At 40.9% G+C, this 26,004-nt stretch overlaps 2 protein-coding genes and 2 non-coding genes across 6 annotated transcripts; all 4 read right to left on the bottom strand.

Annotated features, from left to right (window-relative positions):
- Positions 1-1,418: 1,418 nt before the first annotated feature.
- On the bottom strand, positions 1,419-9,532 carry dnase1l1 (deoxyribonuclease I-like 1). 2 transcript variants are annotated; one of them, XM_074681610.1, is made up of 9 exons: positions 9,213-9,532; positions 5,290-5,480; positions 4,909-4,997; positions 4,737-4,826; positions 3,905-4,017; positions 3,702-3,814; positions 3,392-3,549; positions 3,205-3,301; positions 1,419-3,103 (listed from the first exon to the last, which is right to left on the bottom strand). In XM_074681610.1, exons 2-9 carry the CDS (start codon positions 5,452-5,454, stop codon positions 2,957-2,959), a joined length of 972 nt encoding a protein of 323 aa, XP_074537711.1. In that variant the 5' UTR covers positions 5,455-5,480; positions 9,213-9,532; the 3' UTR covers positions 1,419-2,956. The 2 variants fall into 2 exon arrangements, with proteins under 2 accessions (XP_074537711.1, XP_074537710.1); XM_074681609.1 differs by having other exon boundaries at positions 1,420-3,103; positions 5,290-5,483; positions 9,213-9,531.
- A 2,423-nt stretch (positions 9,533-11,955) lies between these two features.
- rpl10 (ribosomal protein L10) lies at positions 11,956-15,279 on the bottom strand. Of its 2 annotated transcripts, XM_074681613.1 has the most exons (7): positions 15,238-15,279; positions 15,085-15,116; positions 13,679-13,737; positions 13,058-13,165; positions 12,816-12,954; positions 12,479-12,641; positions 11,956-12,164 (listed from the first exon to the last, which is right to left on the bottom strand). In XM_074681613.1, exons 2-7 carry the CDS (start codon positions 15,105-15,107, stop codon positions 12,009-12,011), a joined length of 648 nt encoding a protein of 215 aa, XP_074537714.1. In that variant the 5' UTR covers positions 15,108-15,116; positions 15,238-15,279; the 3' UTR covers positions 11,956-12,008. The 2 variants fall into 2 exon arrangements, with proteins under 2 accessions (XP_074537714.1, XP_074537713.1); XM_074681612.1 differs by lacking the exon at positions 15,238-15,279 and having other exon boundaries at positions 15,085-15,227.
- On the bottom strand, positions 12,239-12,373 carry LOC141800083 (small nucleolar RNA SNORA70). Its single transcript, XR_012599288.1, has one exon. It is a non-coding gene; the product is annotated as a small nucleolar RNA SNORA70 (small nucleolar RNA).
- Positions 13,448-13,582, bottom strand: LOC141800084 (small nucleolar RNA SNORA70). The gene has a single exon (XR_012599289.1). It is a non-coding gene; the product is annotated as a small nucleolar RNA SNORA70 (small nucleolar RNA).
- Positions 15,280-26,004: the final 10,725 nt, after the last annotated feature.

Below are 26,004 nucleotides of genomic sequence, written 5' to 3'. Positions count from 1 at the left end.
CACGCGGAAAATAATACATGCAGAGAACAGGTAAGCTAGTGTGTACACTGAAAAACAGTTTTGAGCCGGGCTGTCTGTCACTACAATAAAGGATTCGGACGTCTTAAGAGATCCGATGTGATTGGTTAACTGTCAGAGAGCAGAAATATCAGCTCTGATCCTCACAGTAAGTCAGTATGTGTTCAGTCTTGCTGCTGTGAGGAAATAGAGCCACTTTGTTTGAAATATCTGTGGTTGAGCGATTATGAAGCAACTCCTAAGCACGGGTTAAATGATAACTTCATACAGTGAAGCTAAGAACACGCTCAGCAAAAGGATGGAAGAGCTGTGTTTATATTAAAGGGGCTGTGAGGAGTTTGAAAGCGATCTTCAAAAAGTCTCCCTTCCAGATACATGCCTGATGGTAATCCACACTTTAAAACGAGCACCAATATTGTTGGTTACAGGTTATTTTAAATTGCTACATCTTAGCTTCCAGTTTGGGTCGACCAGGACTGGATTGATTTACGGCATGTCTCTGTCTCTATGACAACACCACGCTGCTGACGGAATGTAGTAATGGGAAGAGATAAAACACAGAGATCTGTGTTTTTGTCTACTAAAAATGATTTCTGTGATTAATTTTGTAGTGATGGTGGGCACAGGAGCCTAACTGTCAGACAGAAAAAGGTCAGCAGCACAGAAGGAAGCTAAAAGGGAGACTATCACACAGGGTCTAAACTGTTTGTGATAATGTTCATTTCAACCCACAGTCAGCAGTTATTCTGCAGTGGTCTGTTCAAACTTGAGAGTCTATCAATAAAATGAAGAGTGAGGTTATGTTAGCTCTGCTTGGTAGATGACTGGCCGGACATAACCAGGATTTACTAACGTTACACATTACAGACATTTCTTAGAGCACCGGACTGCCAGCTGCGCTAAATATAAACAGACAGTGTTTGCTTGTTGTCACGTTAGCCTACAGATATGTCGGAGCACTAGGCTGCCTCCTAACATATAGCCGGCTTGATGTCACATTTCAAACAGTAGTGCTATGTAACTTTACTGATAAGTCCCTTACCTCAGTGTGTCGTATCCAGTAAAAAGTTGTCTTGAACAAAGAAAACTTGTTTCAATCCAATCATTGTTTAATTCCAAAACAAACACACGCCATACTAATAGTAATTTACAACAGTGTGCGACGACTCTGGGCCACAAGGTGGCAAAGGAGTGCAATAAAACAGATCCTCCTCATGGCATCTTTAATGCATATTGAGTTACATGTGTGAGTGCAGAGTCTGCAGCAGCGCTTTTTCACAGATGAGGGAAACATGCACAATCATGCAAACCCTGCAGACATGAGACAAATACGCAGCTAAGTGCAAACACGTGACCAGCAAACAAGTTAGTCCTGATCATTACAAACAACAACTCCAGGGGAGTAAAAGGAGGAAAATGTGTGATAGTGTGTGTGTGTGTGTAGGGGGGCTTAGACTTAGACTGATTTCACTCACACATTTAACTTTAACACGTTTTTTTTTCAAAATTGATTCCATCAACAGGTCCATTTTTAGAAAGTTTTTATTTAAGGACTCAACATTTAGTCAAAGTGGTAACCAGCAGGCTCTCCTTTCTTTGTTGTAGCACCATTTATGCAGCTCACATTCATTCACTCTCGAAATAAAGGATGAATCTATGTATTCAGTGCTTTCTAACTATTTCCGATTTCATTATATTTATTTATTTATTCTTTTATTGTGGTTAGCATTAATTTCTTTTGTTCAGGCATAAAATAACATCTTAAAACATTCAGGGATCACACAGACCAATACAGTGCAGGCTAAAGCTTGGGCCCGTTCTTTGTACATATTATATTTGTTGAGGGAACTATTTAACTTCTTTTACTTTATCACAGTCAAATTATTAATATACACCAGTTAAGACGATTCATGTACACCACATTCAGAGCACAGACCATTTAAAACATGAATGTTCTCACAGTCATCAAATTGGAAAAACTGAACTAATCCTATCTTTGAATAAGGATGGAATAAAGAGGTGGGCCCCTCGCCCCCTTCCTAACAGCTACAGGGTGCTCACCTGTCAGTGAAGTCAGCCACGCCTTTATATGGATTAAACTTGTCAGTTTAATATCTTTATAAATAACTCATAATAATTCTTCCCCTGTTCTTTGTGTGCTGATTGAGAAATGCTCTATTCAGACTAAAGTCACGTTTTGAATCAGTGTTTAAACTTTTTTTTTTTTCTGCTGTAAAGATTGGCTTTTTGAATTGGTGTGTATGTGGTTTCTGCAGACAGCCTCTAGTGGACACTCCAGTAACTGCAGCTTTTAACACTGATGTCGACATCATTTCTTAGGATCAAAAGTTTCTTCTTAGTCTTTCAAAGCAAAAAACTTCCTTTTTAATGTCCCCAAATAAAGGTGTAAAAAGACAAACCATTTTTAATTTTCTGTACAAACATAAAAAAGAAGCTGATCTTCAAAACAAAAAACTCCTTGGGAAGGAGCTTTCACCAGCTCTTATCTCATACATTCATTGACGTTAAAAGAAAGATGAAATGGTACATGGAAAATAATGTGTTGTCTGTGAAATAAAGAATAAATAAATAAAGAAGAAATAGAGAACAAAAACTTTGTTAAACTTAAGAAACTAATCATTTCTGTCAGAGTGAACAGATTCTGATGTTAGGAGGGATATCCCCCAGAGAAGTAAATCAAACATTCATTACACTGACCCACACACACACACACACACAGGAAGATTAATATAAATATATTACATATAGTAAAAAGTGAGAAATTTCCTTTTTTATACACAGTCCCTGAACTCATCGTATGTAGCTGGCCCTGTGGACAGAGATCTGTGGTTTCCAGGCTCCTCGTGCTGGTGAGTCTCTAAAAGCACGGAGTGAGATTTGACTCACTGAGATGAAAAGTCCACAGTCAGGCTTAAAGCTACCGCGTCAACATGTTGAAGATGAGATGGCCGAGGACTAACAGAAATAATAACTGATGCACACTCCTCTTCACGCCTCCACCGCTTGGTGACCCGTCGCTCTTCAGGAGGACCTCCACTGGGTAGTGATCGCTGATCTCCAGAGCCTGAACAAAGACATATCTTAAAGCACCCTCACACAGCAGCACAGGAGAATGTTATTCCACATGTTCATGAGTTATTTCAGCTAAAGTCTGCGGTTAGTCACCTGGTCCTCCTGGAGGCGATACTCCTTCTGAAAGTTAAATGGTTTGGCTGAATTAGGAACAACAGCTCTGGCAAATGTTTCCCCATGAACGACAATCCTGCACACAGAACAACAGAACAAAGATCACCGACACTGTCTATTTATTCATTGCGTGAAAACGTGTTCTACATGTTGGGGGGGGGCTCACCTGTCATAGGTGCAGGAGGTGGACTCTCTCACGGTGGTGTCGGTCTTCTCGGGGATGAGCCAGTAAAGGTTTTTCTCAGTGAGCAGACGCACAAACTTCCTGTTCTTCTTAGCAAGGTAAGCACAGTCAGCGTTGAAGTCCCCCAGGAGCATCACATTCTGCTCACACACACACACACACACACACACACACACACACACACACACACACACACACACACACACACACACACACACACACACACACCACAGGATGGTTAAAGGCTGGGCGTTGTAGTCTCACCCTGAGACTATGGAGATCGAGTGTTTACCTCAGTCCTCCACCTCTTCATCACATGTTTCAGAACGTCGTACAGGGCGTCCAGCTCCCTGGTGGTGTTTTCAGGAGACGTGTGCTGAGGTATGAGCACAAAGTCCTTTATGGCTGAGTACAAAAACAAAGGGAGTGGGTTTATGCCATTAACCTGCTGACATTATCGTACAATAGATCCTCAGAGAGGTGGAGAGCACTGACCAGTTTTTGGAGCTTTGAATCGAACCACAAACGGTTCTCTGGAGAACACGTCAACACTTCCTGGGTGATTGTCTGGATACTGATATTGATTTATGAGTGATACGGTGTCAGCCCTACACACACACACACACACACACACGCGCACACACAGTGTGTCCACAAAGGTGGTTAAGCATACTTTGTATTTGGACATTTCACTTCCTTCTCCTGCAGCTCTCTGATCAGTTGTTTGGCTCTGCAGGTTTCAAAAGAATCAAAATTTAACCAAACCAAAAAATGAGTGACTCTAACAGAGATGAAGCTCAGTGTACTGAGGGAAAATGTGTCGGCAAGCAGCAGAGAATCCAGATTATCTGGTGGTTCAGGTTCAAAGCTGTGAGCCCATGAAGTGGGCCTGGGTACCAACAGGACTTCAGAACTTTTCTGAATCACAGGAAACCAGCGGCTCACAAAGGCCGCAGTCTGCATCACTCACCACCCAGAGCTCCTGCCTCACCAAACACTGAAGTTTAACCTATGTCCTTCAGCTTTCACTAGTTCAATCAGAAAAGAAGAAAAGCTGAATGGATCTTCAGAGGAAGTTTTCAGCTCTCTGTGTTTTTTCTTTGATTGCAGAAAGACTCAACATTACAGAGTCCGAACCGTCAGATCAAACTTCAAATGATCTCAAACTGAGGTTAAAAAATAAATAGATAAATCAGACAAGTGCATCACAGACTTGAACAGCTGATCAGTGAGCTTCAGGAGGATAAACAGGTGTGTATGATTCATGGAGACAGAAAAGGTTGGGACACAGCATCGATAAAGTCTGACCTCAGAAAGGTTAGCTCACCTGTAGACGAACACGTACTGCTCCTGGTATGACTCTGATCTGCCCAGTCTCTCACTGGCCACTGCCCTGTACTCGTGTTCAGTATCATAACTGAAGAGAGAGCACAAACAGACTGAAGCTGCGGGAGCTGTAGGGTGTGTGACAGTGTGTGTGTTTAGCAGTATTTTCTGACCTGTTGAGTCTGTTCATCAGCACAGGTAGAGCCTTTTCTTTACTGTCTCTGACTTCTTGTAGCAAAGTGATGTCACAGCGAGTGATGATCTGAGGCAGAAACAGTGACGCAGAAATTTTACTCTTTAACTCAAAAAAACCCTCTGTAAAATTATTGTATGGAGTTAACCTCTATGTTTGTTTATATTTGCATAATGAATGAAATATGTGTTTATACGTAGTTTGTTATTCTAGAGCCATATTGCGACCACCCACTGGATCCTGACCCTAGAACCACTAGCTTAAACTGTTTTTCCAGCAACAGGTTCAGGACATAATTCCAAGTAAAACATCAAGAGGAACCACATGGTCAAAGGTATTCATGAAAGTATCTGCGTCTCACCCTGGAGAGCGTGTGCATGACGTTATTCTTCTTTGACTTTGATTCTCCAAAGTGTTGAAGGTTGAAAGCACAGATCCGAAAATCTGCTTCTTTCTCAGCTCCTTCAACGTAACATGCTCCAAGGAGGAAGGAGAGGAGGAGGAGGAGGAGGGAGGAAGACCTCATAATGCACGTCTGGAGAAAACACTGACCTACTGAGAAAAGACACAAGATCTGGTTCAATATTCACAGTCAATGAATGATGAACAGACAGATCACACATGTATTTACCTCAGAGTGTGAAAATAAAGTTTCATGTAGTGTTCAGATTTATAACACATTGAAAGTGAGAGAATAAATGAAGAGGTGCAGAGTGTAAACTGAGACAAACTGTCTTACATCCATCATCCTCTCACTTTCTTCTAACCATCCAGCTCCATCGACACCAAAACAGTAAAAGATAATTGCAAATGAAGGTAAATGATCCCTTGAATGTTTGTGCATGTTGGTATGTCACAGCTAAGAATATGCTCCAGAGGTGGTGCTATCACCATGACCATGCTCACACTTTGTGTGACGTGCACGACTGTGTATTACCTGTGGGTGGCGTATTGTCAATGATCAAATAAAAAATTGTAGTTTGATTAACAACACTGCAAAAACCAAACATGTAAATCAGAATAAAAACTACCTGTATGTGAAATTTGGCACCGTTCATCTAACGTCACACAGAAGTGCTACAATAGCTTCCATCAAAGTACGGAGCACATAGTTTCCTGTTAAGAGTAGTGGGCGCCACAACAATAGGCCAATAAGCATGTAGATGTGATTGGATTGTGCAGACTGTGTACGCTGCTCATGAGAGTGATATCCACTTCCTGTTTCTTGGTAAATGTGCAAATACTGAAAACTTTGACCTCAAACTGAGACGGCCACATTCAGCCAACACTCGAGCTGTTCATAACTTTTAATGCTCAGTGTGTTTACAGCAGCATGACCGAATAAGGACAGGAAAACTACAGAAAAGGCACTGGATCAAAAAACAGAGCATGTAAATGACTTTTGCCATTAATTTATAAACCAACCCTAAATGCACAATTTGTACGCATCGTAGATACAACACACAGTCCTGGGGCTGAATTCTTAAAGTGGGAGCCGTAGAGCCAAACATAGGAGCTCCTTAATTTCTACTCTCTTTTTCTTTTTTCTTTTTATTTTTTAAGAAAAGTTTGGTACATTTTGGGCACTTATAGACATTTTTTAAATGTGATTTTTTATGGTTTAATGGCTTTGTTTAAATAAGATTCACAAAAACTAATCACACTTATGAACTTACTTTAACAGTGCATCGGTTAGCATCGTGACTGCATCTTTGTGAGTGTGCGTGTGCGTGTGAGTGTGCGTGTGTGAGGGTGAGTGTGCGCGCGTGTGTGTGTGTGTGTGTGTGTGTGTGTGTGTGTGTGTGTGTGTGTGTGTGTGTGTGTGTGTGTGTGTGTGTGTGTGTGTGTGTGTGTGTGTGTGTGTGTGCGTGCGTGTGCGTGTGTGTGGTTAGGGGTTAGACCCTGACAGCAGAATTATGCAGCCTCACTCTGTGGTATCACTTCTGTCAGTTGTTTCTGGTTCTCAGAGGAACTTCCTGTTTCCCTCATGTGGTCTTTATCACTTCTTTTTTATATCCTGAGAAACTGTTTCAGCAGAACGGAGGCGGGGAAACTTTTATTTTATTTTAAAAAGAAAATAAATAAAATAACTTTTTCAGTTCAGAGAGGTAAATGAACCCTAAATCTGTTGATGAGTTTCATCTTAATGTCACAGGAGACTCAGGTGACCCTGCAAGAAAAAAGTCAGACACTCAGATTCAAACCAGCTTTTTTCAGCACTTGGGTCTGGACTTGAACCTAATGTCAACTTCAGTCAGACTAAAGATGAAGAGCATTCAGACTTGTTCATTTTTTCTTAACACTTTGTTTACTATACATTTTTTTGTAATTCTCTGATAATGTCTTTGTTTAAAGCAGCTGACAGATGTGTTTCCCTGTATGTTTTTACATGTTAAGCTACAGCTCTTTCCATAAAAGACGCCATCAGCTCTATGGTTTGCTTACAAAGATTTACCATTAAATACAAAAAAGAGCAACATATTTGATGTGTAAAAGAACCAAGGAGGAGAAGACAACTTCAGACTCTAATGAACGTCTGAGGGGTCAGAGATACGCTGACGTTACTTTATAGAAATAATAATAACAATACACTTTACTCATTTACCACTTTCAAAAACATGTTTAAAAGTGTTTAATAAAGAAAATAAATTAGAGAGAAATGTGAGGACAGTAACCATGCATTTAAATACAGCAGAAGATCCATAAAGGTACAGAAATAAAATGAAGGATGAAAAGGTCATGACCACCAAAGATGAAAAGAAATATAAAGTATAAGAAGACTAAAAACCATCTGCAGATTAAAGGATATAAAACAAAGTTGGAAGAATAATGCTGTAAAATGTTTAAAAGTTTACAAATATACTTAATTTAACTAAAAAGTCAAATAACAGGAAACATCTCCTGAGGATTAAGAGCTCGTGTTCCTGCAGTTCCTGAAGTGTCCACCAGGGGTTGTCTACAGAAACAGCAGAAATCACATACACACCCATTCAAAAAAACAATCTTTACAGCAGAACTAAACATGTTTACAGCCTGGTTCAAAAACATGATTTTAGTCTGAATAGATAATTTCTCTATCAGCGCACACTGAACAGGGGAGGAGTTGTAACTTTAAGTCTTTATTTACAAAGACATGAAACTGATGAGTTTTGTCCATATAAGGGCATGGCTTATTGACTGACAGTTTGGACAACCTGTAGCTGTTAGCGTGGAGGCTAAAGACTCGTCTCTTTGCCTCATCATGACTCAAACAAAGCTAGGAGGGGTTCAGTATTTCAAATATTAATCCCATTGACTTCAAAACTCTGTCACAGAGATTACACCCCTGTATGGCTGTGACAGCTTTTAGCCTCAGCTTTGAGGACTAAAGCTGACTGTAAGTGACATTCTACTGGAGCCTCTGGTAAAACTGAGGACTGGACTCAGACTTTAAGATTGAGGGACTCTGGACACGTCTTGGACTTGAGGTCTTGTGACTCAGCTACCACACTGACCTAAATATCAATCCTCTGTCACTGACTGGTGACAAATATTCTCTGTGAGTCCTTTAGTGGTCTTGGTCCAAATCCCTTTCTCTGAACTCCAAACTCAAGAAATATTCAGAGTCAAAATGCAGAAAGTCATCACCCTGACGTGGCAGGTGACAGGATTTCCAACATCTTGTCCTGAGAGTTACTTAGATCAACTGTAAGAATAATTCAGGATTATTACTGTCAAAAGTTTTCCTGTACCACTGGACACTGGTTTCAGAAACATTAAACTCTAACAGCAGATACTGTCTCTTTACAGTTGTGTTAGAAATCTTTAAAGGGAGTGAGAGAAAACACAGAGATAAAGAGATAGAGAGGTCTGAGACTGATTCAAACACACAACAGAGACACATCCAGTCTTTTATCAGGAGAGGGTTTCCATACAATCAGGTTACTCAGGGTGAGGAGAGATAAACATGACGACAGGGAAACCCCTCAGCTTCAGCTGTGAGAGGGTTTACAGCTGCTGGTTTCATTTCTGAACACACCAAAATACACCAAACTGAAACACACAGAACCAAACTGAGCTGAACTTGGAGACTGACTGACGGTCTCTTATCATGGGACACATTAAAACAGAGATCTGTGTGTGCCAAGACAGATAAAAACAGCTGGCTGCACAGTGACAGGGAGAGTGTTTACTCTCTTTATGTCGACACAAACTCACACAGACACACACACTCCTCAGGTTACACACCACGCTCTGCTGTCTGAATGTTTTTCTATGACCATGTTTAGAAAAAAAGAAACTCACCAGCCTGTAGTTTCTGCTGTTCCCTTCGTGTGCTGGCTGTTTGTCTCCTCCTCTGTAGTGAAACTGGAGACTTCCCTGTGAGTGTGTGTGAGTGTGTGTGAGTGTGTGTGTGAGTGTGTGTTTCCTGAAAGAGGGAGAAGTCAGTTTGTCTTAAACATGCCAGGGTAAATAAACCTGCAGGCTGGACTGTTTGTGTGTGTGTGACCCTCTCAGTCAGTTTCGCTGAACAAAGCTGAATCCAGAGGATCAGTTTGTGTGTCTTCAGGATACTTTAAACTCTCCTCCCTCCGAGAAGCTTTCAAAAAGTGGGCGTAGAAAAGGAGGAGTTTGCTGGAGGGGAAACAGGGAGGACTCTCTAAGAATAACTTCATATTCTTACTCTCACAGCAGGAACTGAATCTGATTTTTAAGATGAGATCACTTCCTGTTGTGTTGAAACCAGCCTTTTATCCTCATGTATCTTCGTCCTTTCTGTATGACTTTGGCCCACAGTGTTCTACACATGAGGGAAGTCTGCAATTACAGATTTTACAGCATAGGCTGAACCAAAGTTATATTTCTGTACCAGGACTCTTTTCTCTGTTTTCAAATAATCTTAACCCAGAAATTTTAAACCAGATTTTGTCTCAGAAAAAACAGCAGCATGGAATAATAATTCTTATTTTACTTAGACTCATCTGATCTCTGCAGATTTAGAGTCAAAAAGATGCCATAGTTGGTCGATGACAGTCTTGGCTGTTCCTGATGAATGCTACTCCTTGTCACCAGCAGGGGTCAGTACAGCTATGACAGAGCAGATAGAAAGTTTTTAACTATATATTTCTCTAAAAAGATTAGCCTGCTCTGACTCTTTGAGACTAGGAATTGAGTTTTGTTCTGTTTTTTACCTTGACAGGTTTGAACTACAGATGTCCTGTAGCTTCCTGAGTGGGGTCACGTGATGTTCTGATCTTGTCAGTCAGCTTTGAATACATCAGGATAATGTCACCCCCTGTTGTCTGACAGTAGGACAGTACTCTGGGTCAGTGACAGGCTTATTACCCTGGTTCAGGGTCCTCTGAGCTCCCAGTAGGGGTGGGCCATACTGGGAATTTTGGTATTGATCCGATACCAAGTAAATACAGGGCTAGTATCGCTGATACCATTGCTTTTTCGATGAAATGTCATGAACATTGAATGATTTTGCCTTGAGTTGGTTGATTATGATTATGGTAAAACACAGCACAAAGATTTTAGGCAATAAAAATGTTTTTTGTTTTTTTTAACTAACCAAATAGAACAAAACAACAAACAAAATTTTAACTGTATAAAAGTAATAAAATAAATATTCTACCACCACAATTGCTTAGGGAAAAAAATCAAGAGTGCAAAATAACAAAAAGTTCCCTCCCATTTGCACAGAGAAGCAGCAGACAGAGGAAAGTAAAGTAAAATGCTGGACAACACAAGAGAAACTGCAGTATTGATCTCATCATGCTAGTATCGATCCGATACCAATACTCATCTTGGTATCCATACTATCGATTTTTTAGACCCATATGCCCACCCCTAGCTCCCAGATCTGGTATCAGTTTCCCTAAAAGTAGATGACCTTGGCCTTTTCCTGCTCTATGATGCTACATTCTCTTAATGCCCTTTAGAGTTTTATTATTCTTCCAAAATCCACAGAACCACAAATCGAAAACCAAATACTCTCTTGAAGAAGCCCTTAAAGGCCATCGTTAGATAAATGTCACTGTCTCCAGTAAATGAAATACAGAAAATCACACTCTGGATTCCCTGATTTACACAATAATATGTATAAAAGTGCTGCCTGGTGGCCTTTCAGTTGACTAAGCATAAATGGAGCCCACTCAGAACGTTTTCAGCAGATAAAGTCTTTGAAACAAGTGTCTTCAAGATGTTTGCTGGTGAACCCAGCGGGATCCAATGTCCAGAAACTTCTGTCTGGACAACTTCTAAGAACAAAACACATTATACCCCTGTTGGGTAACTAATCTTGATTTTACTTGTTGTGATTTAATGCAAGGTTTAAAGGGTTCAAAAGTCTTTTTTTTTTCATCCCACTTCAGTCAATTTTTGATTCACTTTTCAACTTGTTAAAGGACAGATTGCAAAGATCTGTTAACTGCAGTTGTGTTTTAAGCTGAAGTAATATTTTGTGGTTTCTTAGCAATACTTTAGGACTTAACTTGGCAAAAATGGGTTTCCATCAAAAATAATACACTGGACTCCATTCCACCGTTTTCCCCTACCACTATATAGGGGCGATGGCCTGCGATTTGAGTCTAGTTAATTTTATTTTCCACATAGTTAGTAATAGGAAGTCATTTACCTTTTGTTACCTTTCTCATAAATCAGGTCTATAAATTTTCTTTTTAATTTAACACACTAAACAATATTCATCTCATTTACATGATAAGACGTCATTTGTACATTGTCACATTCACATTTCTTCTTGTGCTCTTTTGCCCACAGCAAAGCTCTGCCCCAGCGCATTCAGACACAAAAAGTCGTGCTCATTTACACACACACACACACACACAGACAAGCACAGTTCGTAAAGCAGAAAGCTGGGAAAACCACCACAAGAATCATCTCTCAGCACCTTCTTTCTTTCTCTGTGAAGATGAAACAATTGCTCTCCTGTGCCCTGTGTGTGTGTGCTGCTGAAACAGGTTTGTGCAGGGATTTGTCAGTTTGATGTAAATATGAGTGAAACAAAAACCAGGACTACGACTGATTTTGTAATCAAACCCACTTTTATTATTTGTCACGTTAACACCTGCAGCAGCTTCAGTTGGCATGCAGGGCCTTCCAGCGGGTCAGAGGGCCTCTGCTGGGGATGTACTTCACCCCACAGCCGTCAGGGATCAGACGCTTCTCGGCCATCATGTCATCAAAGTCACAGGCGTTGAACTTAGTGAAGCCGTACTTCTTGGAAATGTGGATCTGAAGGAGGAAATAAATTAACTCAGGGTTACTAAAGCGTCATTTACAGGCAGGAACATCCATTTGTAGAATCTTTTTGTCTCAGTGGTCCCTTAAAGCACTCAGCACCTCCCAGCTGAGGACATACACAACCACAGAGTCACTGTCTGCAGCCTTTGCACACCAGAGACGCACCAAAGAGCACAACTGGTCGGCTTAATAAGCTGCAGAGCTGAGGCAGAGACTGTTTTTAGCATCTCCTCTGCTTTAAAGAGATGATCTGATCCTTTCAAAGACAGAACAAGAACCACAGAGGCGAAGTCGAGATAACTCACCTTCTGGCGTCCAGGGAACTTGAACTTGGCTCTACGCAGAGCCTCAACCACATGCTCCTTGTTCTGGGCCTTGGTACGAACGGACATGATCACCTGACCGATGTGCACACGAGCCACAGTGCCCTGAGGTTTGCCAAAAGCACCTCGCATCCCAGTCTGGAGCCTGCACAGGGAAACAAACAAAAATATGAGTATGTTTTGGAAGCACCTAAATACAGCTCAGACTAACCTGAAATAAAACCACCAGTAAAAAAAAATGGCACATTTAGGGTTTATTACTTAGAATCTACTAGTTCCTGCGAGAAGCAACATATGATTTGAGCTGTCAGATTCTCACCTATCAGCTCCAGCACAGGATAACATTTTGTTGATGCGGATGACATGGAAGGGATGCAGACGCATGCGGATGTGGAAACCGTCCTTACCGCAGGTCTTCACCATGTACTTGTTAGCACAGATACGAGCGGCCTCAAGAGCTACATAGAGTAGAAACCAAAGAAGACATCAGTGCCTCAGCTTTAGAAAGAATTCAGTGTTTTAAGAGTTTCAGACTCAGATGATTACTGGTCCCCATCTCACCTTCTGAAGACAGTTGCTCGTACTCGTCAGAGACCATGTGGCCGCACAGAGGGAACTCATCTACCTTGGCCTTCTTCCTGCCCAAGTCGAAGATCCTGATCTTAGGATCTACAGAGAGGGAAGAGGAAAGAAACATTACCCATCTGTGAAATTACACAATGTTCATCTGTGCAAACTCAGGTTTAAAAGACACTTCTGGTTTACTGCACAAACAATATGAATCATTGATGTCCATCAATGATCTAAAATAGTTCAAGTTTAATTCAATGTGAAATCACACACTGGAGCTCTGATATTACACTGCTGCAGAGTTCGCTGTGTTGGTACAAAGGTGTAGTGATGGAGCTGTTGTAGAAATAGTTTACAAGCAGCTAATGATGAACAACTCTATTTTGTCTCAGTGGTCCCTTAAAGCACCCAGCACCTCCCAGCTGAGGACATACACAACCACAGAGTCACTGTCTGCAGCCTTTGCACACCAGAGACGCACCAAAGAGCACAACTGGTCGGCTTAATAAGCTGCAGGAACATCAAACCGGACCTCTTTGGTATGCACATGGAAAAACAGATTTACTGAGAGACATTCAACACTGATGATGAGTCAAGATGAAATCAGCTTACCAGGCACTCCTCTGCAGAAGCGGGACTTGGGGTAGGGTTTATTCTTGCAGTAGCGATAGCTGTGGAAGAGAATTATAGATTAGTGAAGTTCACTGCAGCTACTGAAGTTTTTAAAGACTCTGCAACTTTCTCCAACACAGACAAAACCCCAGTGGCCATGTGCTGTAGAGCTCTAACACTGTCCACTCCTTGTTTGAGGTGTACTCACATATGAATATGGGACTAATAAATAGTTACTTCTTAAGATGAATGACACCACTCGCACAATATCAGTATTGGCAGATAAAAGCTTGATAAGCTACTTGCAGCCACCTAATTTTAGCATGTCAGCTACATGAATGCATTTTAAAGGGTTTGAAACAGCGAGAATGATCTTTTCAAAGCTTGTAAAACTAAAGATATGGTAGAATAAATGCTCCTTTTACACTACCAATATATTCTCAAATCTCCAAAACCATCACCCCAACTCAGATCTAGAGCTTCTGAGGGAACAACCGACACCTGTGCCAGTGAACACCTGTCAACAGCCGTCAATGCATTCGTACAGTTAGAAAACTAGCTGTGACCATTCAAAGATAAAGGAGCTCAACAAGAAAACAGATAAATTCACCGCTTAACAGTCCAATCAGGATGGCAGGAGTTGCAGATTCCAACGTCCTGAATCTTTTGTAGTTTCCTAAATGAGCAGCTCAATTTGAACGCCAACGGGATAAGGGAATTTGTTTTCATGTTTAATGATACTGTCAGCTTTTTCAGTAAATGCAATGCTTGGGACTGAAGACCAAACACTTCAATTAACAAATCATTTGTCCGATATTAGGATTAAATGCACAGAAATAACTTCCCTCAGCTTCATGAATAATAACCACACACGCGTTTCATTCAAGGAAAACACAGGGGGTGCGCTTTTATCTAACATTTAAAGAACAAATCCTCTTCCAAGAGACTTTTACTTCACCGTAACGCTGAGTTTGCAGCCACAGTTATCGATTTCAACCTTCTGGCACACTTTGACAAGTAATTTATCATAAATTTACAGTTTGCAGTTATGACTTAAGGATTAAAATACTAAACATACACTAAAACATCCATTGACCGTGAACACAGTTGAGGTGAGACATTTTTATCTAAAGGTGGTGTTCTGCTGTTAGCTGTATGCTAGCTGTCGTTAGCTCAAGTAGCTCCGAACATGTCAGTGTTGAGCTTCAGATACATGAATCTCAGTTTTTAATGATTTAACATCTTAACTTTAGCCCAATTCTTCATGAAAACAACAGTATCATTATCCGATAGTAATCCAGCAGAGTGTCAGCGGCCTGCCGGTCTCCGAGCCCAGTCCACATGGTGACTCTGGACCCGGAGCCATTTTGCCCAGACTCGGCTCAGATCATTAAAAGAAGACTTACCAGCGGGCTGGACGGCGGCCCATGGTTGCGATCTGTGAATTAACAAATAAAAGAGCGTTATTCACTAAAACTAGTGAGTCGATGTTTGATTATTTGTTTGTTTCAGCCTTTTTGACAGAGAGCTGAAGACATCGGCTCCCACCACGCACTCACCTAATGGAGGAAAGGAAGAAGAAGAGACTTCCGCTGCGTCATAAGGACGGAGGCAGTATGGGAAATAGAGTTTTATTCGTCAGCGCACTTACTTTATTGTGGCGTACTTTTTTAAGCGACTGTTTTAAAACCAGTTACAAAAAAACTCAGAGGGAAAAAAAATCTCTTATAATCTACTTATAGTTTACAGGTTTCTAATGCATGTTGTACATTGTAGTTCTCTTGGAGTTGTCGTTAAAAAAATACGAGCCATCCTAAAAGAGAAGAGTGTTTTTAACTTTGAAACCCAAAATTGTACAGTTTCAGTAGACTACTTGAATACATCTATTTAAATTTAGTTTCTCCTTTTTTATGCTTAATGTAGAATATTTATTTTATTCCTCCTGTTCCTATCTATCAAAATGTAGCTGAAGGCATACATCTAGTAGGTTGATTGTCTGATGTCATTGGGAGGGATTGCATGTGATTGCTACTCATTGTAATGTTTCTTTTAGTTGTTGTACAACATCACATCAATTTAAAGTTGATGAAAATAATACACATTCTATATAAAATGTTCTTTATGTAAGAAAATAGATAATAGTATTTATAATAAAGCCACTGTGAAATCAGAGGTGTATAATTGTGCTGGCATGTACAACACCTGAGTACAGCTAACACCAATCTCATGAATCCAATGTGAGATTTTGGAGTCTTTCCTGGCATGTTGGTATTTGTGCCTTTTATTATTATTATTATTATTATTATTATTATTATTATTATTATTATTATTATTATTATTATTATTTATTTATTTATTTATTTATTTATTTATTTATTTATTTTAATATGATTCAGTGTCTTTTTGAAATAAACAATATTCTTTTAAAGGTCCTTTTTCATCTTGCATTTTAAGTGTTTCTACTGCAGTGATATATGAAACAATTAAAGGAGTTTAGTTTAAAACACTGAAAACTTGTGAGATACTCTACATTTGCTCATTTACACTGGTACAGCTTTGGGTAACTCAGGTAGAGGTGCATTTTGTGGGTAGTCTTGCACCCAAAAATGTTTTTTTTTTTTATATCAGGAAGACATTTTGAGGGTCACATAATGCACTCAAATTAGGCAGCTCAATAATAGCTCAAAGACTTAGAGGAATGTAAACTTTATCTCCTGTGATCAATAAGAGCAGCCAGGTATGCCATCATCTCTTATCCTTTCACGTCCTTTTCTTGCACTCTGCAGAGTGACCACTGAGGGGCACTGTTACTCTATTTTTCCCAGGCCCTTACTGTCTGTGCCCCATTTTGTTAATTCTTAAAAAAGAACAATGAGCTCATATCTAAAGTCTTGATAATGCAGAACAAATGTTGCTCTGTAGCCAGGGAATGAGAGGAATCCTAACCTCATTCTTTTTTTTTACATAAACATCACAGAGGCCTGCCAGGAACCCTCTCATTAGCCCACACATTAGACCTCACTGTGTACAGGGTAAGGAAGGATGTGCTTAAAAAGGACTTGACATGAAGATGATAAAAGGCATTAGGTCAAGGAAAGGAGAAATAATGTGTTTAGCACACACAGCTCTGACCAGGAAGTGGGCGCCACTCCTCAGTCTGACTCAGTGACACAAAAACGGATATCTGAGCCAGGAAAGCCTCTAAACTGTGTCTGGATCCATGTGAAGGTCAGCTATCAGCTTTGCAGGGACTCTCACTATCTCTTCTGGTCCTCCTGTTTGGACTCTATCAGTCCCAGTCCCAGTGTTTGCTCTGGACCTCCTCCAGATGTTGCTGTGTCTGAGCTCGGCCTCGCTGAGCGGAGACGATGACGGCGACGATGGGAAAGAAACAAGGACCAAAAATGGTTGTACAGATTGTGCCTGTTTCTGGTGACCAACGACACACACACACACACACACACACACACACACACACACACACACACACACACACACACACACACACACACACACACACACACACACACTCACACACTCAAACAGAAATAGCTCACTAGTGTTTCAGAAAAGTCCAAAAAGCAGGACTAAAGTTCTTCTGTGAGCTGCTGCAGAGGAGTTCATTCGTTTAACTCACACAAACTTACTCCAACAGCGTCGGTAGAGACTGACTCTGTCTTACCATGAGTGAAATGTTGAGTAAATCCCTGTTCCTAAGGTCACTCTAAAGGCCTCAACTGAAATATCTGATTGACACAACCAAAAAGGAGAATCTTAAAGGTTATCTGAGTGAAACATTCAGGGAGTTTTCATTTAATATGATGAAATCAACATCCTACATCCTCCACTTCCAGGGCAAGGGAAGTTCCCTGATTTCTCCACTTTCGCTGGAATGATTTCTATCACTCACATAGCTTTTCAAACACATACCATCTTCAATTTGACTTGCAAGGATATATCTTACCTGTGAGATCCTCGGTCATATTTGTAAGCATCTTATAGAGTTTATTTCTGTCCTTGGAGTTTGAAATCTATGACACACCTGTGAAGTTTTTCAGCAATAAGTCACGTGAATATGTGTGTATAAATGTGTTTTAATGTGTGTGAACCTGTAAATATGGAGGATTCAGAGGAACTGGACCTCGTGGAGACAATGACATGACATGGTTAAAATATACACTGTGTGGTTTCCTCTGCTGCCTCTGGTGTGGAAAATATCATCTCTGAACTGCTCGAAGTGATAACCAAACCCCTCACACCCTCACACCCTCACACAGTCCAGCACTGTGTGTGTGTGTGTGTGTGTGTGTGTGTGTGTGTGTGTGTGTGTGTGTGTGTGTGTGTGTGTGTGTGTGTGTGTGTGTGTGTGTGTGTGTGTGTGTGTGTGTGTGTGTGTGTGTGTGTGTGTGTGTGAGTGTGAGTGTGTGCTAATGTTAGAGGCATTTTAATCTATTTCTTCTTTACTACACTGATCAGATCTAAAAATTCAACCTAACTCATTTCTGTGAGCAGTTCTTTTTAATTTTAATTTTCAGCATGTTTCAAAACTTTTTAGATAGCTTTATAGCAAATGATTGCTTTCTAAATTTTAGTTGAGGATTGAAACAAATATATTTTTTGTCATGAGAATAAACAAAGTCTAAAGATAAAGGTCTCCACAGGTGGATGCTGTGACTCCCTCTGCTCCTTCACTGATCTGGATGATCTTTATTATTCTTTCATTAAAAACAGAACCAGAGGATCAGAGGTTTAGAAAGTCAAAGGCTGTTTCATGGAGGATGATAGATGGCATTCTGGGGTGTCAGATTGTGTAATGGGGATTTTTGCTGAGTGTGCATGCGGTGCCATTACAGTTAATCAGGAAGTGAAAACAAAGCAGAGCCATGGAGACAGAGACAGAGGAAAAAAATAAACTAATGTGTGTGAGTCACTCCTTATCATTGTTTTGTTTGTGTCCCTCCATCCATGAAGGGCATCGCACCAGCCCTCCCTGTTGAGGCCTCAGGTTTCAGCCTCCATCCTGTGGATCCAAAAAGTCCTCCATGGACAAATCCCTTTTTACCACTTCAGCGAAGTTTAAAGAACCATAAAACTGGAGGCTAGACCAAAAAAAAAACATTGGGGTCCCCTGAAATCTGTCAAAACGCATCTTCTTATTTAATCTTTCAATAGGTCACCAGATCACAGATAAGGATGAAAAAGAGTAAAGAGAATAACAAACGAAAATCTCATTCAGAAAGAAATAAGACGGACACCAAATCTCTGTATCCATAAAGACTTTATGATATGTTGTTATGTCAGTGGATTGAATAAAGTACTACTGCATGTGTGTGTGTGTGTGTGTGTGTGTGTGTGTGTGTGCGCAGGTCGTGTCTCTGCAGGTCTGTGTGTCAGACTCAGCTGCTTCAGTAATGAGATCATATGATGTCATGCAGTTCATGCAGGAGCAGCTTTCCTGTGTGTGTGTGTGTGTGTGTGTGTGTGTGTGTGTGTGTGTGTGTGTGTGTGTGTGTGTGTGTGTGTGTGTGTGTGTGTGTGTGTGTGTGTGTGTGTGTGTGTGTGTGTGTGTGTGTGTGTGTGTGTGTGTGTGTTCCTCACAGGAAACAGTCCTTACAGTTTATCTAATGAGGATGATTCACAGTAACACTGTACTTCTTTGGAGATTTAAATGTTCGTTTTCTTGATTGTGTTTTGTTTTATGTCTTCTGTCTGTTGACCTTTATTCCAAGTAAGCCAGATGAGTCTTTGTCAGAATCAGTCTCTCAAACCTGTAAATAAATGATTCCTCCTGATACACAGCACCCTCACACTCAAATTATTAATTTAACAGTAAATTAACTAGACTTCATCTGAATTAGCTCAGTTTAACTTAACTCAACAAAGCCAATTTAATGTTAACAAATGCATTTACTATAATTTAGCATTAATTTCATTTTCAACAACTAATCTCATTTTTACAAAGCTCAAATGAACAACACTTTATTTATATTAGGTTGTACTGCATCCTACTTTACCATAACATCTTTTCTTGGTTTTAATCATATATCTTATTTATCTTAACAGATCATATTGGATTTTAACACGTGGTACTGTTTTTGACCATATTATATTGTGTCCTCACCTCAGGTAATATGAAGAATCTTAACATTAAAAACTGTCAGATCATGATTTATTGAATTGTATTACATCTAATCTTTTTTATTGTGTCATATCTTATTGTATCAAGCCATATTACATACTGTATAACACACTGTAAAACCATATAACTTTGGTTTCCTTTTATTATTTTTTATGTTGGGTTATGTATCATAATGCAACATCTGGTTATTTTACATTTTGTTGTATAGTTTGATATTTGTTTACATTATGTAACATTACATTAGATTTTGTTGTGTGAATTCATAATACTAGTTGTGTTGAGTTTTGTGTTATGTTATGCTAGGTTATGCTGGGTTGTTGAATTTGGTAACATTACGTTTGTTACGCTGGGTTTCGTTACATTTTGTTTAATTACAATTTGTTACACTGGGTTTTGTTTCATAAGTATATCATATCTTACTGGATCCTAACACGTGGTGGCATAATGTAACTTTTCGTTTCTAACCATTTAAATTGTATTGTGTCATACTAGATCAAAACACATGGTATTATCCTGTATCATACCATAATTATCTCACTCAGAAAAAAAAACATCACATCACATCCTCTATAATGTTGAATGATGATATAGTCTTAAATAGTAATGTATTATTTTATATCCCATTGTATCTAAACATCCCATCCAATCAAAACACATCCTTTAGTTTGGTGTCCATCATATTCACTGTGTTGAATTTTGTCACTATCATTGTATTATGCCATCATTCAGAGCTGCTCTTATAATGTATACATATGTCACTGTGGGCCACAGTTATGGACCCACCAAACATGAACCACGTCAATGACGTCAGCTAGAAAAACCATTTCACAATGTTTCACAATGTCAACCACAGAGCGAGATCGGAGGGTCAACCAGAAAACAGGAAACATTTAAAACTCTGCTCTGCCCTCCTCTGTTTTCAACAAGAGACGGTTTCTGATTTCAGTAACCCCCCAGAACCCCACACATTACACAATGTCACACACATTCTTGTCTATGCAGAAACACACACACAAACACACACTCAGTTACACGAGGAATGCATCACTCTCAAACACTCTGTTCTGCTATGACATCATAATTTGTTTCTGTGACATCTGTTTCCAGAGAATCCAGTCCAGATGCAGGTGAGGAGGACTCCTGTCACCTTACGTTACATCATTGGACACACAAAGACACGAAAACATGCACACACAGAGACAGAAGGTGAGTCATACAGGTGTGATGTCTTCATGAGGTACCTGTGTTACCTGCAGAGGTGATGCAATGTACATTTCTCTACTTGTCAGAGTTAAGGAGCCCCCCACACACACACACACTGACACACACATATACGCTCTCAACCTTGTGTAACTGACGAGTCAGTGAGCCGTCAGGGTCATGATGATGTCATTGCGCTTAGACAGAAACAGAACTCCGTCTGACCCTGTGGCGTGTGTGTGTGTGTGTGTGTGTGTGTGTGTGTGTGTGTGTGTGTGTGTGTGTGTGTGTGTGTGTGTGTGTGTGTGTGTGTGTGTGTGTGTGTGTGTGTGTGTCCTTACAGGTAATTCTGCATGTATGTGTGTATTTCCACACATAACAGACACCTAACAGATGTACATTTTGTGCTCACATGAAAGTCAAAGCAGGAATCTGGAGGACTTGGCAGAAGAAACTAAATTTTAGTGAAGGAGAAGGAGGAGGAGGAGGGTGAGGGAGGGAGATCAGTCATTCATAGCAGCTCTCTCTCCACATTCCTCCCCCCTTATATGGACAAAACTACTGGAGCACATCTCTTTGTGTAACACACACACACATATACACACACATACACACACGCAAGGTTCAGCTCGGGGTTCTTCATCTAGCCCCTGACCCACATTTACTGTTTCCTCACCCAGAATCCTCTCTGATGAGGGAATGAAGCTGCAAAAAGAAAGCCCACACACCCCCCAGTCAGGACTCAAACTCTGATATCTCCGCTCCATCTCTCGGCTGTTTGTTTGCTTGGCTCTTTTCCTGCCTCACTTTACCGCCACTCTCGAGTTTAGAGACCCGAGAGAGGTCTGCAGGTCATGAGGGACTCCTGCAGCGCACGCTGTGAACAAGTCGGAGGAGGAAAGGAAGAAAGAAGAAGAGGAGAGACACAGTGAGGGGCTGTGGGAGCTGGAGGAGGAGGTTGGGGGTGTGTAGGCCTTCTAAAGGGAACAGAGATGTTGAGAGGAGGCAAAGACGGACTGTCAGGGGAGAGAGGGAGAGAGGGGAAGGGAGAGGTTACCTTAAAAGGCTGTGTTTGTAGATGGAGCGAGGCGACAGTGTTTAAATGTTCTCTGTAACATGTTGTTTAACGTCTCAGACATACATGACCAGACGGGCGGAGGGAGAAGACTATGGCCCAGACCTCAGAGAGACCACCTCCTTTGGGCTTACATCGCATTCCTATCTGTATTAATGATGATGGAGGAGTGTGTGTGTGTGTGTGTGTGTGTGTGTGTGTGTGTGTGTGTGTGTGTGTGTGTGTGTGTGTGTGTGTGTGTGTGTGTGTGTGTGTGCATGTGTGTCTGTGTCTGTGTGTCTGTGTGTCTGTGTGTATTGTATGTGTTGCCAAAATGGCCAGTAGCTACTAGCAGTGGATTCCTGTAGTCTGATTCATGGGTTCAGTCCGGTCTCCTTTTAAAGTCTGTGAACACTGAACACCTCAGTCTCGTCTGAACGCTCAGACACACCGTGTCACACCGTGCTGAGCAGAAGCGGCTCCTCCACCTTCACCATGAGCAACCTGATTAAGTGTTCCTCCACCGATTACACGCCGCACACCCAACAGGACCTGAGGGGTCTGCACTTTAAAGCCGCTCTCCTCCAATCTAAAAGGTTGTCTTAATAAGGTCAGAGAGGATGAAACCAGAGACCTGTGTCCATCTGTCTTCAGTCCACACCTCCCCGTCCAAACAAAACCAGATCCAAAGTGTTTGTTTAATCTACCAAGCGCTCAAAGGCCGGGTCCTCCGACATGGATTGCATAGACAAAGCTCTGAGCTTTAAACAATCATGAGTTTTATTTATCCTCACAGAAAACTTAAAACTACTGTTTCTGCTCTGTTCCATCCAAAATCGACCAATTAATCATAAAACATGTTTAAAATAAAAATTCAAGAAGAAAAAATCTATTTGTTTTAGTTAAAATATAACTTTTCATGCACATGCAGCTACACTCAGCCTGCATGACTTTTCAGTTGTATTATTTTAATTTTTTATACATCCCTTTTTATCTGTGAGCCCAAGCTACACAGGTCTGTCTTTTAGAGCTCTTTCAAAGCTCTACAAACTGCCAGAAAAAAAAATCACAATATTTTTGCCTGTTTGTGTATTTTGAGTTTGAGCTACCACATTCGAAGTTAGTATGCAGGCGCAACCGCATCACAAACTCTGACAGAGCAATTATCTTAAAGAGTATCAGCACAGACCTCAGGATTAAACCACATCTAAGAATTCAGCTACACACACACACAGGATCTGAACCTTCCATTGTTGGCATCCTCATATGCAGCACCCCTTCAATAATTCAGAAAATGTTTCAGTGCTTTTGTCCACGTAAGAGCATAACTTTTGAAACAGTGTGAGAAAAACTTTAACCCTCATATTCTCACAAGTTCTTTAGACACTCAGGCTTTAATCTGGAGACCGTTACGGACTCAGTTTATCTGGGTGTGGGTCTAACTTGGCATTTCTTCTGGCTCAAACTGAAGTAATCTGAACCAGGTCTCTGGGTTCAGGGTCAGTTTATTCTGTTTCATTGAGGATTTCACTAAAATATTCACAGAAACAGCGTGAGAGCTGCAGGTGTGTGTGTTCAGACCAGGTGAAGTCATGTTAAACCTTTCTGTGCCTTCAGCTCCAACCAGCTGGTTTAACTATAGCTCAAACACACACACACACACACACACACACACACACACACACACACACACACACACACACACACACACACACACACACACACACACACACACACACTCCCTGACACACACTTGGCATGTGATACAGCCATGATTTCATCACAGGCTGGTTAAAGGAGCAGACCGCCACATGACGGTTAGCCTGATTACCTCTCAGTCTGTGCAGTATGGGAAAACACGAATTAAAACAAACACTTTCCACTAGAACACAAACACACACACACACACACACACACACACACACACACACACACACACACACACACACACACACACACACACACACACACACACACACACACACACACACACACACACACACACACACACACGATCCATTCATACAACAAAACTACTGCAAGCGATACTCAAACATTTTCCACGACATGCAGTCAAAATATGTTCTGACATGATGTGTGTGTGTGTGTGTGTGTGTGCGTGTGCGTGTGCGTGTGTGTGTGTGTGTGTGTGTGTGTGTGTGTGTGTGAGACTCAGCCTGCAGACTGTCTGCTCTGTGACTCACACTGATGGCTCTCTGACTGTACAGTACACTTTATAGTGTGTACAGTCAGAGCTGTTATCAGGTGTTTAGCAGGTTCAGCTGCAGGTGAGCGAGGTTATAGCTGTGACTCTGAACTCTTCCTCTGAAGTCGTCTGGAGGTTTGTTTCCTGTGTAGAAGTTTTATTCTTCAGTTTTAATCAGCTCAGCCCAGCTCGATATGTTTCATTAAACCTTCACAATAACACTCTGTCATAGTAACAGATTTGTTCCAGGTTTTTGGTTGGATAGATGCCCAGAGTGTGACGAGTTTTTATCGGTGCTCAGATTTCCTGTTGATAAGAAACTTTAAATACAGTAAATAGTCAAAGAAAGGGAGACATCTGGCAAAATTTTTTGTTTCCATTGGCTAGCATCAGAATGTAGCGTTAGATGTCCTGCTTATTTATCCCGATGAATCCATCATGTCAGGGTAAGGAAAGATTTGTATGTGAGCTGCATTTAAAGAACCTTTTCAGAAGGTATTGAGATGCTTATCGAAAGGATGCATCTCTGAATCATGACGGATTTTGACTCTGCGATGCAGGTACACAAAATATTTATAATCATCAACCATTCACAAGTCGAGATAACTTCAACATTTCCTCAAACTCAAAAGTCCCATATTCTGCTCCTATTCTGCAGTTTAATATGGATCATTGATGTCTTCATGAAATGGTAGTAACATGTTTTGGTCCAAAAAGCCAATAAATCAAGCACAGCAGCATTGTTTCCAGGCTCTCATAGCCCCTCTGTTCAGAACGGACTGATTTAGTGGGCGTGACCTTCATATATAAATGAGCCACCGCTGATACCGCCCCGCTCTTCAGTGTCACTGAGAGCGGCGCCACGAGCTCTGAGTGCACAATGTTTAGAAAACAGTGAGGCTCGTTTACAGTAACATTACAGGCTAAAACAACAGGCTAACTGCAGCTTAAGTTAGCATCCTGAAGCTAACACAGAGACAGGGGGACACTGAGGAAAAGCTCTTACATCTGCTCCACAGCACACAGCATTTAAAATACTCACATTTCCAGGGTCCAAGGTTTGTTGGTGGATCGTTGGTAATGCGCCTGGATTCAGGACCAGTCTCTTCACTAGCCCTCTGTCGTACTGTCCAAAGTTGGAAAAGCAGTCGGCCGTGAAGTGACAAGCACACACATGCACAGTTTTACTGAGTGTAGCTGGCACATTTCCTTGATAAATGAACTCTAGCCACTTAGTCTTGTCTTTTTCTGAGATGGGAAGCTTGTGCATGAAACTATGAGGCTGTTTACAGCCAAAAACAGAGCAGTGATGGCAGTACAGTAATGGCTGCTGGAGCAGCAGTGGGGAGGGGGTTCGGGGTATCTGCTCAAGTGGACCAATCAGGTCAGACTTGCTCCTGATTGGTCAAAAAAGGGACTCACTGACGTAGGCAAATCCCCAAAATCCAAACAGCTCATTTTAGGTCATGATTCTACATTCACAAGTACTACTAAGTACAGGTTTTGTAATTAAGTACCACATTTTGTGGGCTGGGAGGAAAGCCAAAGACCCACAAATTTCATTAAAAGGCTTAATAAAGTGATTTTTGCATAATTTGAGTCCTTTGGACCTTTGAGTCTACTCTGTTCACCTGAAAACAGAGTTTTCAAGGCATTGTCAAAAATTTCTGTTTTCAGTGTCCTAAAACTCTGTATACGTGCCGATATACACAAAACACAGAGGTGGA

This window comes from Halichoeres trimaculatus, unplaced genomic scaffold (assembly GCF_033239565.1).
Source record: "Halichoeres trimaculatus isolate MK-OKI-2021-1 unplaced genomic scaffold, fHalTri1.1 fHalTri1_scaffold_11, whole genome shotgun sequence".
NCBI classification, from domain to species: domain Eukaryota; kingdom Metazoa; phylum Chordata; class Actinopteri; order Labriformes; family Labridae; genus Halichoeres; species Halichoeres trimaculatus.
This window is presented reverse-complemented; position numbering and strand designations above follow the sequence as displayed.